The 16,818-nt window shown below is 50.5% G+C and overlaps 1 protein-coding gene across 1 annotated transcript; it reads right to left on the minus strand.

The window, feature by feature from the left end:
- Window positions 1-544: 544 nt before the first annotated feature.
- On the minus strand, window positions 545-16,809 carry NFKBIB (NFKB inhibitor beta). Its single transcript, XM_083627693.1, has 8 exons — window positions 15,921-16,809; window positions 13,717-13,822; window positions 11,030-11,258; window positions 10,088-10,176; window positions 8,070-8,303; window positions 2,079-4,274; window positions 1,391-1,670; window positions 545-1,020 (listed from the first exon to the last, which is right to left on the minus strand). The coding sequence occupies exons 1-6, from the start codon at window positions 16,334-16,336 to the stop codon at window positions 4,236-4,238; spliced, it is 1,113 nt and encodes a 370-aa protein (XP_083483819.1). The 5' UTR covers window positions 16,337-16,809; the 3' UTR covers window positions 545-1,020; window positions 1,391-1,670; window positions 2,079-4,235.
- Window positions 16,810-16,818: the final 9 nt, after the last annotated feature.

Here is a 16,818-nt window from a genome sequence, read left to right on the forward strand (position 1 = left end):
ACTAGAAAGAAGCCCTTGATGCCTCATTCAGGAAACAATGAGGGGGGAACCGATGGTCCTCTAGATCAGTGTTCCCCAGACTTTGATATCCAGCTGTTTTTGGACTACAACTCCCATCATCCCTGACCACTGGTCCTGCTGGCTAGGGATGATGGGAGTTGTAGTCCAAAAACAGCTGGAGACCCAAGTCTGGGAAACAATGATCTAGATCAGCCTTTCTCAACCTGTGAGTCCCCAGATGTTGTTGGACTACAACTCCTGCCATCCCTGAGCTCTGGCCTTGCTAGTTAGGGGTGATGGGAGTTGTAGTTCAACAACATCTGGGGATCCACAGGTTGAGAAAGGCTGATCTAGATGATGATGATGGCAGACTTGGTAGCCTTGCCTCAATGCCTGATTAGGATGTGCTATGTACAATCATCTTATATTTTGTCACTGTTGGGCGAGGGTTTTTGGCATGCAACAAGTATCAGCTTCCTCCATCCACGCAGAGCCCTTTTTCCTCAAAAGAGAGAGTGAGAGAGAATGAATAAAAAGCCACACAGAAATCCATAGCTTTTAATCTGATCAGGGCCAGAGAGACCTACATAATACAACAGACACATGGATGGCAGAGAGACAGAACTCCGTCACAGACACAGATTAAAACAGATCACAGGAGAACCACACCGTAGCTACGAAACGAAACACCCAGCCTCATGGAAGGCAAGAACAATCAGTTCCTTCAGACAGGGTTTGCAAGTGGAAGAAATCAAAGTATGTACATAAGATGGGACTGGATTTCCTCCTTTTGCTGAAGACACATATGGTATTTTATATATATATGTATTTAAATAGCAGCTCCAATGAGAGGGCACATTGCTGAGCCACAGGAAAAGTGGATGCTGTGACTGCAAAAAAAAAATCAGCTTATCAGATGTGCGCAAAATCGACCCACCAGCTGCGATGTGCCATGCTGCCACCTCCAGACATTCGCACCCTCTACAAAACCCCCACCTCGCCCCCCACAACTTGCTCTCACTTAGTCCTTAAAGGTAAAGGTACCCCTGCCTGTACAGGCCAGTCTTGACAGACTCTAGGGTTGTGCGCTCATCTCACTCTAGAGGCCGGGAGCCAGCACTATCCGCAGACACTTCCGGGTCATGTGGCCAGCGTGACGAAGCTGCTCTGGCGAGCCAGCGCTGCACACGGAACGCCATTTACCTTCCTGCTAGTAAGCGGTCCCTATTTATCTACTTGCACCCAGGGGTGCTTTCGAACTGCTAGGTTGGCAGGCGCTGGGACCGAGCGACGGGAGCGCACCCCGCTGTGGGGATTTGAACCGCTGACCTTTCGATCGGCAAGTCCTAGGCGCTGAGGCTTTTACCCACAGCGCCACCCGCGTCCCCACTCAGTCCTTACCCAGATCCAAAATCCAACCTCTTGGTACGATGCAAAGCCCAACCTCCTCCTAAACTGACACAGCCAGGACTACTTATAACTTCCTTTTTCACCTTGCAGCTGAGCTTCCCCCCTCCTCTGCCCGCCTCTCGCTGCTTTCTGGGTGCAGAACGCCACATGCTGCCATTACCCCCGGCCCCATTGCCGCTAGCAGAGCAGACTGAGAAAGCAACCTGTGACATTCATCAAGAGTGATGCAACACTCTGCATGTGTAGGCAGAGATACAGTGGTGCCTCGCAAGACGAAAAGAATCCGTTCCGCGAGTCTCTTCGTCTTGCAGTTTTTTCGTCTTGCGAAGCAAGCCCATTAGCGGCTTAGCGCTATTAGCGGCTTAGCGGATCAGCTGATAAGCGGCTTAGCGGATCAGCTGTTAAGCGGCTTAGTGGATCAGCTGATAAGCGGCTTAGCGGATCAGCTGTTAAGCGGCTTAGCGGATCAGCTGATAAGCGGCTTAGTGGCTTGGGAAAAAGGGGGGAAAAAGGAAAAAAAAACCCCGCAGGAACTCGCAAGACATTTTCGTCTTGCGAAGCAAGCCCATAGGAAATTTGTTTTGCAAAGCACTTCCGAAACGGAAAACCCTTTCGTCTAGCGGGTTTTCCGTCTTGCGAGGTATTCGTCTTGCGGGGCACCGCTTTATGGGGAGAGAGAGGGAGAAGGGGCCGAGCCTGCCGGTTGCTGGGACACCTCAGCAAAAGGGAGCACTGCTGCGAAGAGGAAGTGGAACCTCAGACTTCTGCTAGAGCTAGCAAAACTAAGTAACAAATGACACAAAGGCAGCTGCACAGAAGATGCCAGAGATGCTCTGCACCCCCTTTTTGACTTGAGAGCAGCTAGAAATCAAGAGGGAACCATGGTTTCGGGGAGAAACTTCCAGGACCACCAGCCTCCTGATGCGCATTTCATCTGAAACACGCTTGGAGCAGCTGCCTTCAGGCCTGGAGAGCGTTGGACTACAACTCCCACCATCCTCGCCCATTGCTGATGATGGGAGCTGGGGTCCAATCACCTTCGGTAACCTCAGCTCAGAAGAGCCGGGTGTGATCTGAGCAGCTGGCTGTACCAGAAGGCAGACCCTTTTGGCTGTCTGTGGGAAGGAAAGGGTCCTTTGCCCCCTGCAGGGCTGCCACCCACCACCCACCAGGACACAGCTTCACTTCTAAGGGAACAGGAGAAGTTTCCTCTCCTACAGAGAGAAACAGAAGAGCCCCATTCCCCAGCTGAAAATCACAAACAAGGGGCTTTGACACGGGAGTCAGAACCAAAAGCTATGGCAGTATCAGTCTGGCCTTGCCTAATATGAGGCTGGTAACCTCATGGCCACTAGGCAAATAAGAGAGCTTATTCTTCCCCACTCCTGGATGTGGCACTCAGCTGCTGGCAGTCAAAATGTGGCGGAAAAGGGCAAAAGGGGGAAGGGTGAGGTGGCGCAATAGCACGAACCAGGAGTACAGCGTGGGCAGCAGCAGTAGACCCAGAAAGAGGAAGGAATCCAGGGTCCCTGGGTCTTAGTGACCCAGTTCCTGGAAAGCACAATGGCCCACGCAGCCTGCCCACATCTTCTTCACTTGCCCAGAGATGATTCAAGGCATTGGCTGGGCAGAGGGATGGAAAAGATTGCTGTCTGCAAGCTGCAGGCTTGGGAGGGAGGTTAAAGAGGGCAAATGTGGGCAGGGGGTAAGGGGGGCAAATGGGTAAGCTGGCGCAGGGAGGCTCTTACAGGCTGCAGAAGATGGCTCAGGGCACGATAGCAGTTCATGTTTAGGATGAAAAGAAGGGTAAGCCTGGAAGTGGAGGCGATTGGCTGGTTTCTCAGTGGCAGGAGGGACAAAGGACATACAACCACTACCTGATTGGAGGAGCTCTCTTTCACATACAGCAAAGGCACAGTCCTGGTCCATCTACTGGAGGGCGGGGGGGAAGGGAAGTTGCCACAATCTGTTCCTACTCTCACCCCCCGTCTTCTGGCCCAACCCATTCCCAACCTAAACAAGGCTCAATGTACAGGCAGGAGAAGAGCCATAAAAACGAGGTTTGAGCAAATGAACACCAGGGGACCTAAAAAGAAATAAATTCACGAGGAAGCTGGGTTGCAGAGAGAGGGTATTTCCTGCAAAGGTTTCACGGTGGAGAGGTGTGTGTGTACATATATATGCACCTATCAATCTTGAGTCATCGCTACTGTAAGATCTAGTGGGTTAAGCTGGGGGGTGGCTGAATCCTAACCCGGGCCAAAACCCTGCCAAAAATCCCCAAACACAGCAAAAGAGGTGTTTTAAAACAGAACTCGAGGCAATGTAGAACATCCAAATTTTGGGTCTGGACTCAGACAGACACACCACCCAGCTCAGATGTGCGTTTGATGACACCAAGATGTGGTTTAGCTCCTTCCTATCTCTCAAGCTAGCAGGGATTGAGGTAGCGGGGAAGAATTCAAACCTACAGGGTACTCGTTTCAGAGATGCCAAAGCAGCGATGATCAGGTGCCCCCAATACAGACCTTTTTTTTATTATTATTCTGGACATCAAACAAAAAACAGAAGTCATCAGAACTTTGGGAACAGACAGGAAAACAAACCAATAATGGAGCGTAAATTGGAATGGAGCTAAGGGAGCGTTCTCTTCGGCAGACGACGCGGCTCCCTCCCCAGCCCCTTCCCCAGCCCCTATAAATAAGTCAGATCTAGCTCACAGTGAAGAATGCAGTTGCTACAGAAACCACAGCTGGCTGCCAGAGGCGGAGGCATGGTTAACGGAACACAGCCTGGGAGATGAAGTGGACCCCTTGCCTGGTCTTCTAATGCCCGCGGTTGATCACGATGTCATCATATTCCTCCTGGGAATAATAATAATAATAATAATAATAATAATAATAATAATAATAATAATAATATTTATAACCTGCCCATCTGGCTGGGTTTCCCCAGCCACTCTGGGCGGCTTCCAACAAAATATTAATAATTAATCAGATGTTAAAAGCTTCCCTATACAGGGCTGCCTTCAGATGTCGTCTAAAAGTCTGGTAGTTGTTTTTCTCTTTGACATCTGGTGGGAGGGCGTTCCACAGGGCGGGTGCCACTACCGAGAAGGCCCTCTGCCTGGTTCCCTGTAACTTGGCTTCTCGCAGTGAGGGAACCGCCAGAAGGCCCCTGGAGCTGAACCTCAGTGTGTGGGTAGAACGATGGGGATGGAGACGCTCCTTCAGGTATACTGGACCTTTGAGGCTATTTAGGGCTTTAAAGGTCAGCACCAACACTTTGAATTGTGCTCGGAAACGTACTGGTAGCCAATGTAGGTCTTTCAAGACCGGTGTTATGTGATCTCGGTGGCTGCTCCCAGTCACCAGTCTAGCTGCCGCATTCTGGATTAGCTGTAGTTTCCAGGTTACCTTCAAAGGTAGCCCCACATAGCATTGCAGTAGTCCAAGCGGGAGATAACTAGAGCATGCACCACTCTGGTGAGAGTCTGCTGGCAGGTAGGGTCTCAGCCTGTGTACCAGATGTAGCTGATAAACAGCTGCCCTGGACACAGAATTGACCTGCGCCTCCATGGACAGCTGTGAGTCCAGAATGACTCCCAGGCTGTGCACCTGGTCCTTCAGGGGCACAGTTACCCCATTCAGGACCTGGGAGTCCTCCACACCCACCCGCCTCCTGTTCCCCAAAACAGTACTTCTGTCTTGTCAGGATTCAACCTCAATCTGTTAGCCGCCATCCATCCTCCAACTGCCTCCAGACACTCACACAGGACCTTCACCGCCTTCACTGGTTCTGATTTGAAAGAGAGGTAGAGCTGGGTGTCATCTGCATCCTGATGAACACCCAGCCCAAACGCCCAAATGATCTTTCCCAATGGCTACATGTAGATGTTGAAAAGCATGGGGGAGTGGACAGAACCCTGAGGCACCCCACAAGTGAGAGCCCAGGGGTCTGAACACTCATCCCCCACTCAGCAAAACAGTGCAAAAACAAAAAAAGCACCATCCATTTTACTCCCGCAGACTGTGGGGGGCAGAGGTCACTATCACCGTTGAATTCACTGCCTGCCCTTCACCAGGGTAGGTTGCAGCAATTAAAATTCAGCATTTATAGCAGAGTGCGGTCACAGGAATAGGGGCGGGTCCTGAAAACCCACAGCTCAAGGGTCAAAGGCCAGGATTTAAAGAGCAGGGTTTTTAGCATTTGCCAAAAGCTGAATGGCTGAAGGCGCTTGGTGCATCTCTGTGGAGAGGGAATTCCACAACTTAGGGGCTGCCACAGAGAAGGCCCTCTCCCTGGCCGCCTTGAACTTGCAATACAGGCAACTCCCCATTTACGCGGGGGCTCTGTTCTGTGCAACCGCACGTTTAAGTGAAATTGCATATATTGGGAACACCGCTGAAAAAGCCTGCAAACGCCACAATCGCTCCCTCCAAACCTCCTTGCTCAAACTCCAACTCTCCACCGGCTTCAAAGGTTGGCACAAGGGCTCCCTGGATTGCACTTGCAAAGGCTCGCAAGATTGCTAAACACTGGTTTTGCGCCATTTTTGATGTTTTCGCACGCTTTTCGGGTCATTTTCGCCCCTTTTCGTGCCGGAGTAGAAAGGTCATTGGCAGGTGTTTAAAAGCTGGCAAGGAAGGTGCCTGCTGAATCTCCCTTGACAGGGTGTTCACAGGACTGAGCCAAGGACTCAAAAGAGCCTCGTTAACTTGGGGAACAACCACCAATGCTCCTGTAGATGATCTCAGTGATCGAGCTGGAGTGGAAGGGTTCAAGTCATCCTGGAGGTGTTCTGGGCCTAAGTTGCTCAGGGCTTGGTAAATTTATACAGTGGTGCCTCGCAAGACGAAATTAATTCGTTCCGCAAGTTTTTTCTTCTTGCGAGTTTTTTGTCTTGCGAAGCACGGTTTCCCATAGGAATGCATTGAAAATCAATTAATGCGTTCCTATGGAGACCGCTTGCCAGGCTGGCGGTGCGGAGAAGGGCTTTTCTCCCCACCGCAAGCCTTCAGAACAGGTCCGGGAACAGAGGGGAAGGCGCGCAGCGCTTCTCCTCTGTTCCCGGGGCTTGCGGTGGGAGGAGGGTTTTTCCTCCCCACCGCCAACATTCAGAACAGCATTCTGAATGTTGGCGGTGGGAAGGAAAACCCTCCTCCCACCGCAAGTCTTCAGGACAGCCATCCGAAGGCTGGCGCGGGGAGAAGGTCTCTCCGCCCCACCGCCAGCCTTCGGAGGAGCCTTCCGAAGGCTGCCGGTGGGGCGGAGAGACCTCCTCCCGCCGCCAGCCTTCGGAGCAGCCTTCCGAAGGCTGGCGGCGGGAGGAGGTCTCTCCACCCCACCGCCAGCCTTCGGAGGAGGTCCGAGGACAGTGGGGAAGACGCGCTGCGCTTCCCCGCTGTCCTGGAGATTTCCCTATGGACTTTCGTCTTGCGAAGGAAGCCCATAGGGAAATTCGTTTTGCGAAGCGCCTCCAAAACGGAAAACCCTTTCGTCTAGCGGGTTTTTCGTCTTGCGAGGCGTTCGTCTTGCGGGGCACCACTGTACAAGACTACAGAATTTAGACTGGCGGTTCCCAAAGTGGGTGGTACTGCCCCCAGGGGGCACTGGGATTACCTACAGGGGGCACTAAGAGCCAAGGGGGTAGAGGGGGTGGGCACTGGAGGTGTAAATGACTACCAGATATGGAAAAGCTGGTATCACTGGATCAATTCAATCAATTTTGTTAAAGGTAAAGGTAAAAGGACCCCTGACCATTAGGTCCAGTCGTGACAAACTCTGGGGTTGCGGCGCTCATCTTGCTTTATTGGCCAAGGGAGCCGGCGTACAGCTTCCAGGTCATGTGGCCAGCATGACTAAGCCGCTTCTGCCGAACCAGAGCAGCGCACAGAAACACCGTTTACCTTCCCGCCAGAGTGGTACCTATTTATCTACTTGCACTTTGACGTGCTTTTGAACTGCTAGGTTGGCAGGAGCAGGGACCGAGCAACGGGAGCTCACCCCGTCACGGGGATTCGAATTTTGTTAAGTTACATTAAATAGTTTTACTTGGATTTTGCAAAAAAATGTGCAATTGTTACTGCTTGGAATTTTATTGTGTTATTATCTCGCTTAGTGAGCTGTGCAAACCGCTATTCTGAATAATGCTTTTTTCATGGTCGGGGGAACTGGGGATGAGTTTACAGAACCAAGGGGGCAGTGGGTCAAAAAAAGTTGGTAAACCACTGGTTTAGACGATGGAACCCTTCATATTTACAGGCCACAATAACTGTGGCTTTAAAGAAGAATGGGAACCTTTTACAAATGACTAAAAAAACAAACAAAATGATTTGGACTCCTTGGCAGGTTTTGAATAAACATACCCAAATTTATTATTGTTAACATAATAGACAGGCAATTTAAGGATTTTTACGATTCTATAATATGCAGAGAATAATATGTGTTGAAAAACCGGAGAGAGGAGCTGAGGGAAGTCTGGGGGGGGATTCTTGGGGTAGGGGGGAAATGAAGATGATATGTTTTTGATAATTTATGATGTTGAAACTCTTAATAAAAACCATTTTTATAAAATATATGGGGGGGAGGAAATGCGAAGCACCTGTAGCCCCAGATCTCATAGCTTGGGGGGGGTCCTAACTGGGGCCCGAACTCACCTCGCTGTTGCTGTCCAAACTCTCCTCCGAGTCCCAGTCTGGCTCCTCTGAGCCAAACTCCCGCAAGAGCTGGGGGATCTTTTGGTCGGGCCGGTGCATGGCGCTGTACATGGGGGTGTAGCCAACATACATGCGGGCCTCCGGGTCCGCTCCAGCGCGCAGCAGGTACTCGACCACCTCCGGGTTCTGAGACTCCACCGCCAGGTGAAGGGGGCTCCTTCCACAGCTCAGCTCCTGCCGGCGAGACGGGAGAAGGTGAAGCGGCTCATGCTGGGAGCTCCAGGGTTGGCAGGTACGTTGGGAGCCATGGATCTGCCCCAGCTGAGCCACTAACTGGTTTTGACCTTTAAAGCCCTTCACTGCCTGGGACCCTCGTACCTACGGGACCGCCTCTCCCGGTATGCCCCATGGAGAGCCTCAAGGTCCATAAATAGCAACACCCTAGTGGTCCCGGGCCCTAAGGAAGTTAGATTAGCTTCAACCAGAGCCAGGGCCTTTTCAACAGTGGCTCCGGCCTGGTGGAATGCTCTGCCTCATGAGACCAGGGCCCTGCAGGATCTGATATCTTTCCGCAGGGCCTGTAAGACAGAGTTGTTCCACCTGGCCTTTGGCTTGGAGCCAATTTGATTCCCTCCCCCTATTTCTTTTTCCTTTCTCCTCCTGGGATGAGGCTGCCTTTTAATGTTTTAATGTTTCAATATTTTAATTGTATTTTAATCTTGTATTTAAGTTGTATTCATTCAACCTGTTTTTATTATTGCTTGTTAACCGCCCTGAGCCCGGCCTTGGCTGGGAAGGGAGGGGTATAAATAAAAATTATTATTATTATTATTAACTAGTCCAGCCTTTGCTGGGGCTGCTGGGAGTTGTAGTCAGAGGCAGCTGGGAGGCACCAGGCGGGCAAAAGGGGCACTGGAGTGTCACTGACCACTTCTTGAAAGGAAGGGCAGAGTCACAAAGGGGAAGAGGCGGTGCTAAAGGGGCGGAGCTCACGCAGACAAAAATCAGAGGTAAGGACACTGGTGTCAGATCAGACCTTGTCCAGCATCCTGGCCTCACAGGGGCCAACCAGAGGCCTGTGGGAAACCCATAATCAGGATTTGAGCACAACAGCCACTGGTAAACCTCTCCTCCATGAATTTATCTAATCCTCTAAAGCCTCTTTTTGAAGTGTTTCTTCTTATCCCACTGCTGCTAATTCACAGGGGAATTAATTCAACACGCTTCTTAAAGGTGCTGGTAGGGGAAGGATGACTTTGTGTTGTTACCCAGTGTAGTGACCCGGTGGGATTGCTATGAGGAATTATAGCAAATATAGAGTAAGCCATCTGTGTCAGCAATGAAAGCATTGCGTTGACTGGGTTTAAACTATTTTGATATGATTCTTGATCAATCCACACCTCTGCATCCCTGTTCCATTTTTCTTTCTTCACAAGTCACGTACACACTTAGACAGGCAGGCTCCTGGGTGGGCAGTTTCTTTGCTGTAGCTTTTCTGATATGTTAATCTTAGGATGCTAATCTTAGGGCCAGGAAACAGGTTTCACATAAAGGTGATAATGATCGCTGTCCTCCTGGCCATCCTTCTTATCATGTGTATTGATTGTTTATGACCTCCAGGGTTGCTGGATGCACTCCTTTGTAGTTCTCAATTTATTTACCCCAAAAGTATGCATGCTTAACTAGTGTTTGTAGTTTAACTTTGTCCCCACGTGGGGTTTGTTGAAATGCTCACAAGAAATCTGATTGGTTCTTACAAACACTCTGTAAAAAGCTCTTTTGTGAATAAAACGACCTGGGCCGGAGGGTGGAGACAGATTATTATACGCACCCTTCCCAGAGTCTTGCTGGTTCAAGCCTCTGTGTGTATTCTTATTAATCTGAGTTCAATCCTTCCTTTACTTTGGGAACACCTCACACAGAGGGTTCCTTTTCAAGTGTACGGGAAAACAGCGTGCATACCTCCTCCAGGATAATCACCTATATGTGTCTATTTCACCACCGCCTCTGAAACTAACCGGTTTGTTGAGATCAGCTCCCCCGGAGATTAAGAGACTGACCACATCCAAGTCTTTCCGCAAGACGGCAACATGCAGGGGCGTGTAACCTACGGAAAGAGAGATGGGACACAGTTCTGCAGCAGCCCGGGCACTGAGGTGGAGAAACTACCTTGTGTAATACGGATTTATAATCACCACCACCACCACAAAATGGCATGTGGAAATCCCAAATTAAGAAATGATACGGATCAAATACATTTGCATTCCTCCAAACTGGGTTGTTCCTGCTGCAAAATTCAGAGTTTTGTTCCCAAGCTAAGGGAAAAACTGAGGTAGGCGCTGCAGTAAGAGGAAGGAACAGCACAATCTTGAAAAGAACAAAAGAAGATGGGAAAAAGCGGGTGGGTGGAGATGGAAAACAGGCAAAAGTGTATAAAGCAAAAGAATGCGAAGTTCACAAATCCTCAACCACAAGTGGTGGAAACGAATGCATTCCTCTTTAACTGCCCGCTAACTTCCAAGTCTGATATTTTAAATAGCGTATTTTTCACTCTATAAGACGCACCTAGATTTTGGAGGAGGAAAACAAGAAAAAAAAATATTCTGAATCTCAGAAGCCAGAACAGCAAGAGGGATCGCTGCACAGTGAAAGCAGCAATCCCTCTTGCTGTTCTGGCTTCTGTGATAGCTGCACAGCCTGCATTCGCTCCATAAGACGCACACACATTTCCCCTTACTTTTTAGAAGGGAAAAAGTGAGTCTTATAGAGCAAAAAATACGGTATTTAAAGTTTGGAAGATCCATGCTGATCCATCTCATTCTCCCACCCACGATACTCACAAGGACTGGAAACATTTGGCATTTTAAACCTGCTCTTCGCTAGACCCTACTGTCTCCATATTATGGAGGACTTCAAAGAGACCAAGCAACTATCTCCCCCCGAGGACCCAGGAGAGGTACCATCGAAATTGGTGCAGTCCAGTTGGGCCCGAAAGCTGCTCCCTTCGCAGGGCCTTTGCGCAACATGCGGCGCCAGGAGGATCTGCGCGCACTCCCGCTGCCCTTCTCGGCACGCCAAATGCAAAGCGGTGTGGCCGCCCTTTTCCTGCACGCACAGGCCGGCTCCCGCCGACACGAGCTTGCCCACAAAATCGGCAGCCCCCAGGATGACCGCGATGTGAAGTGCTGTCTGGGGGAGAGGAAACGAGAAAGAGCCTGAGTTCAAGAAGAGCCACTTGCATAATGATGATGATGATGATGATAATAATAATAATAATAAATTTTATTTATATCCCGCCCTCCCCAGCCGAAGCCGGGCTCAGAGCGGCTAACATCAAATGTACAGTGGTGCCCCGCAAGACGAATGCCTCGCTAAACGAAAAACCCGCAAGACGAAAGGGTCTTCCGGTTTTTTAGCGGCTTCGCAAGACGAATATCCCTATGGGCTTGCTTCGCAAGACGAAAGCCCATAGGGAAATCTCCGGGGACAGCGGGGAAGCGCAGCGCGCCTTCTCCTCTGTTCCCGGACCTGTCCTGAAGGCTTGCGGTGGGAGGCGCACAGCGCTTCTCCTCTGTTCCCGGACCTGTCTTGAAGACTTGCGGTGGGAGGAAGGTTTTCCTCCCCACCGCCAACATTCAGAAGGCTGTTCTGAAGGCTGGCGGTGGGGAGAAAAGTCCTTCTCCCCCCGCCAGCCTTCAGAAGAGGTCCGGGGACAGACTGTCCCCGGACCTGGTCTGAAGGCGGTCTCCATAGGAACGCATTAATTGATTTTCAATGCATTCCTATGGGAAACCGTGCTTCGCAAGACGAAAAACTCGCAAGAAGAAAAAACTTGCGGAACGAATTAATTTCGTCTTGCGAGGCACCACTGTATAATACATTAGCATAAAATCAGACAATCAATTAAAATACATCCTCAAATCAGATCAGGATCAGAATAAAATCCAATCAGATGGCAACCCGCAGATTGCTCACCAGGCCCAAGTGTTTGTGCTGAACTTATATGGGCCGATGAGAAAATGCCCCTCGCTCCTGGGATGACAAGGCAGAGGTGGGGAACTTGTGGCCTTCCAGATGTCATCATCTTAAGCATTTTCAGGAACTATACAACGGGTTGGTTTTAACCTTGACGGTCTTATACGGACTCAGAAAAGAGGAATTGGAGCGACCTCTTGCTCCCCTATGAACCTGTGCATGCGCCAGAGGCCCTTCCTCATCATGAGTGAAAAGGCAATAAGCTCAGGTAGAGCACCTGCCTTGCAAACAGGCAGTTCCAGGTTTAATCTCCAGGTAGGGTTGGGAGAGAATCTTGCCTGAAATCCTGGTGAGTCGCTGCCAGCCAGTATAGTATAATAATGAAGATGATGATAACAATAATTTATTATTTGTACCCAGCCCATCTGGCTGGGTTTCCCCAGCCACTCTGGGCGGCTTCCAACAAAGATTACAAATACATTAAAATGCCACACATCAAAAACTTCCCTGAACAAGACTGCCTTCAGATGTCTTCTAAAAGTCAGATAGCTGTTTATTTCCTTGACATCTGATGGGAGGGCGTTCCACAGGGCAGGCGCCACTACCGAGAAGGCCCTCTGCCTGGTTCCCTGTAACTTGGCTTCTCGCAGTTAAGGAACTGCCAGAAGGCCCTCAGCGCTGGATCTCAGTATCCGGGCTGAATGATGGGGGTGGAGACGCTCCTTCAGGTATACTGGGCCTTTGAGGCCGTTTAGGGCTTTAAAGGTCAGCACCAACACTTTGAATTGTGCTCGGAAACGTACTGGGAGCCAATGTAGGTCTTTCAAGACCGGTGTTATATGGTCTCGGCGGCTGTCAGCAGTCTAGCTGCCGCATTCTGGATTAGTTGTAATAATAATAATAATAAAAATAATAATAATTATTATTATTATTTACATTTATATACCAAGGATCTCAAGGTGGTGTACATTATTCTCCTATCTGTTTCATCCTCACAAGAACCCTGTGAGGTAGGCAAGTCTAAGAGATGGTGACTGGCCCTAGGTCACCCAATGAGCTTCTTGGCTAAGTGGGAATCCTCCCAAGGTCATAGTCCAGCACTCTAACCATTACACCACACTGACAATACTGAGCTAGATCAGGAATAGGCAAACTCAGCCCTCCAGATGTTTTGGGACTACAACTCCCATCATCCCAGACCATTGGTCCTGTTAGCTAGGGATGATGTGAGTTGTAGTCCTAGATGGACCAAAGATCTGAGTTAGTTCTTACGTTCCTAAGCATTTTTCCTTTCTCCTTTTAAGGGTGAAACAAATGCTACCCAGAGAGAAACCTGGGAGAGGTGGTACTGCTGCTTTTGTTTTGTTAAGTTTTAGGTTGCTGGTGAAGACTTTTGATTTCATTTGCTGCTTTACTGCTCCTCTGTGCTTTAAGACCTATTTTAAAAAATGCCTTCCTTTGCTTTTTTTTTGCGATTTCCAACCTTGTTTTCAATCTACGCCGCCTTGGAATTTCTAAACTTAAAAGTTCCAAAGTAGGTTTCTAAGTCTGCATAATTACGCAGACTGCTGTTCTGTACGGCGAGAGCTCGTGGCTCCTCCCGACGTGCGTTACGAGCTTCGGGAAACTGAGTCTCACATCGGAGCAGAGCAAAAGCGTGTCTCAATCCAACCTGTCCAAGGCCATTCTGAATATCCAGGTAATCCGTCCCTTGGGTGTACTGCAGGATGGAATCCAGAAAGGCCTCGTGCTCATGGATGACGGCCAAGTGGAGAGCTCTGGAAACAACAGGAAATAACAGAGGCTGCTGAGAGGAGCAAAAGTCTCTTATCGCTCAGGGGGGGAAATAAAACATTTTCCAACACAGACGGGGAATACAAAACAAGGAGACCTCATGCGGCTGCAGCCTTCCATCATTTTGTGGCTGTCCAGAGTTTTCAAAAAGAGGACTGTATTAGAACAAACTGTTCTCCAACTCAGAAGATGTTTAGAAACTTAAAAAATAAATAAATTGCAGCTCTACCCTACATGTTGTTGCTTGAATTAAGGCCAAATGTGTGCATAGGATTAGTATCAGAGTTCTCACTTGTGTTGTTTTAGAAATAGGCAGAGTATCGCCAACAGAACAGTCAGTGCTCATAAAAGGGCACTTTGCAGGGTTACCCCTGCCCCCGGCAAAAAACAAAACAAAACCCAGAAGAGGACATAGTAGATACTGGCTTGCATGGGATCTGATCAGGCCTAGTCGAGTCTTTGTTCTAATTTTGAGATTTAAATAAGCCCACAAAAAGTAAAAAGGTAAAGGTAAAGGTACCCCTGCCCGTACGGGCCAGTCGTGTCCGACTCTAGGGTTGTGCGCCCATCTCACTTAAGAGGCCGGGAGCCAGCGCTGTCCGGAGACACTTCCGGGTCACGTGGCCAGCATGACGAAGCTGCTCTGGCGAGCCAGCACCAGCGCAGCACACGGAAACGCCGTTTACCTGTCCACTATAAAGCGGTACCTATTTATCTACTTGCACTTAGGGGTGCTTTCGAACTGCTGGGTGGGCAGGAGCTGGGACCGAACGACAGGAGCTCACCCCGTCGCGGGGATTCGAACCGCCGACCATGCGATCGGCAAGCCCTAGGCGCTGAGGTTTTACTCACAGCGCCACCTGCGTCCTAAGCCCACAAAAAGTAGTAGTCAGCTAATTAGTTTACTATCCAGCTCTGAGTCACCTGCTTTCATGCTGGCTACAGAAGGAAAAAAGCCCCCTCCTCTGTGACCAGCATGCAAAATGAAATACCAGCCACTTAGCAGCCTGGTAAAAAACAAAACACTCCTCTCTTTTTCCAAACACGCTGTGGGGAGGAGGCAGAGCTTATTGCAAAGTAAGAACGGGAACCCAGAGAACAGACAGGGACAGAATGGAGAGAGAGACCATTCCTCCACCAGCCCATCCATTCACCTGCACAGAATTCCTGTCACCTGATTAGGCGTACCAGGTGTGTTTTTATAGCACAGCTTATGTTTCAAGATGCCCTGACATCTCTGTGCAAATGCAAAAGCAGCACGAAATGATCTGGTGAAGGAATCAATCACAGCGGATAGTTCCTGTCAGGAGAAAAAAAAAAGAGCAGGCCAGAAGGCAGCCCCTGAACTGCAACAGCTGGAAGAAGCCTCATCAGCCACCAGTGCCTATAGTGGTGGTCAGAATTGGCAGCCACTACAGGCACAGGGAGCCTCCTGAGCAAAAAAACCCGAAATCCTCATTCATGAGCAGGCGGATCAATACCAGCGTGCCCAGGCTCAGAAGAGTTTGGTGCTCAGGTACAGTCGCCGCGGACCCAAGGCAGACCGGGAAACTCTGCAGCTCCGTCCCCCTATTATGAAAAAGCCTTCTGATGCCAGTTTCCTTCCAACACAGTACAGTGGTACCTCGGGTTAAGTACTTAATTCGTTCCGGAGGTCAGTTCTTAACTTGAAACTGTTCTTAACCTGAAGAACCACTTTAGCTAATGGGGCCTCCTGCTGCCGCCACTGCACGATTTCTGTTCTCATCCTGAAGCAAATTTCTCAACCCGAGGTAATATTTCTGGGTTAGTGGAGTCTGTAACCTGAAGCGTATGTAACCTGAGATACCACTGTACCTATATCTATCTACAGTGGTACCTCGGGTTAAGAACTTAATTCGTTCCGGAGGTCTGTTCTTAACCTGAAACTGTTCTTAACCTGAAGCACCACTTTAGCTTAATGGGGCCTCCTGCTGCACGATTTCTGTTCTCATCCGAAAGCAAAGTTCTTAACCCAAGGTACTATTTCTGGGTTAGTGGAGTCTGTAACCTGAAGCGTCTGTAACCTGAAGCGCATGTAACCCAAGGTACCACTGTACATACGTGTCCCCGTCCTCGGTGACGAAGCCCAGCACGTGGTGCAGCCAGGCCTCGGGGGCCACCACCGCCGAGGCCCCGTTCTCGAGGCGCACGGCCCCCACGCCGTCCACGATGGCGCCCACGTCCTCGTCGCCCCTCAGGGAGTCCCCGAGGGCAGAGTCCAGCCGCTCCAGGTCGTCATCCTCTTCCTCCAATAGCGCCTTCTGAGGGCCAGTGGGGCCTGAGGGGCCTGGGTCAGGGGTCAGGGCCCGGCGCCCAGGCCCCTCCTCCCCCTCGCCAGGACCCACCAGGCCCGCGTCCCCCTGGATCTGGCCCAGCTGGGCCTCGCTGAGGGAGCCCAGGCCGCTGTCGCACCAGTCGTCGCCTTCCACCCGCTTGGGCTCCCGCGGGCCGCCCTGAGCAGCAGCTTCGGAGGCCATGGCGGGGGAGAGAGCCTACAGGAAAGGCCTGGAGGGCCGCAGGGCCATAGGGGGAATCCGGGCAGAGCGACCCGCTGCCCCGCCGTCGCTCCTGCCTCACAGGGGGGATTTCAGCGGCCTGGGGAATCCCCAGACTGGCGTCTGGTCGGCGCAGTCGCACAGAGGCATGCCGGGAGTCGTAGTTCTTTCCCCCTTTTTCCGCGAAGCATGCCGGGAGCTGTGGTCCCGGGCCTCTCAGCATCCGGGTCCCTCGTCCCAATTCAAAGAGCCAGGTTGGCTCTCTCGCAAGGCACGTCGGGAGCGGTAGTCCCCATGGGCAGTTTCTCTTTCTCCCCTTTGTTTTTAACCACCTATTCTTCACACAAGGACGCTCTTCGAGGTGGCTGTTTGAAGACGCAAAAAAGCAATTTCCCCCTCACAGGCATATTTTTAACCTTACTCGCCGGCGCCGCAAGGCATGCCGGGATTCCCCCCTCTCGCTC

Source organism: Podarcis filfolensis (genome assembly GCF_964270895.1).
Source record: "Podarcis filfolensis genome assembly, chromosome: 8".
Classification (NCBI taxonomy): Eukaryota; Metazoa; Chordata; class Lepidosauria; order Squamata; family Lacertidae; genus Podarcis; species Podarcis filfolensis.

What these genes read in the sequence shown, in the direction of transcription:
- NFKBIB (XM_083627693.1), bottom strand. Translation starts at nt 16,336, where the DNA reads ATGGCCTCCGAAGCTGCTGCTCAGGGCGGCCCGCGGGAGCCCAAGCGG. An exon ending in TTCAGAATGGCCTTGGACAG is followed by an intron (nt 11,259 to 13,716) that starts GTTGGATTGAGA and finishes CCTCTCCCCCAG; the next exon opens with ACAGCACTTCACATCGCGGT. An exon ending in GGACTGCACCAATTTCGATG is followed by an intron (nt 10,177 to 11,029) that starts GTACCTCTCCTG and finishes CTCTTTCCGTAG; the next exon opens with GTTACACGCCCCTGCATGTT.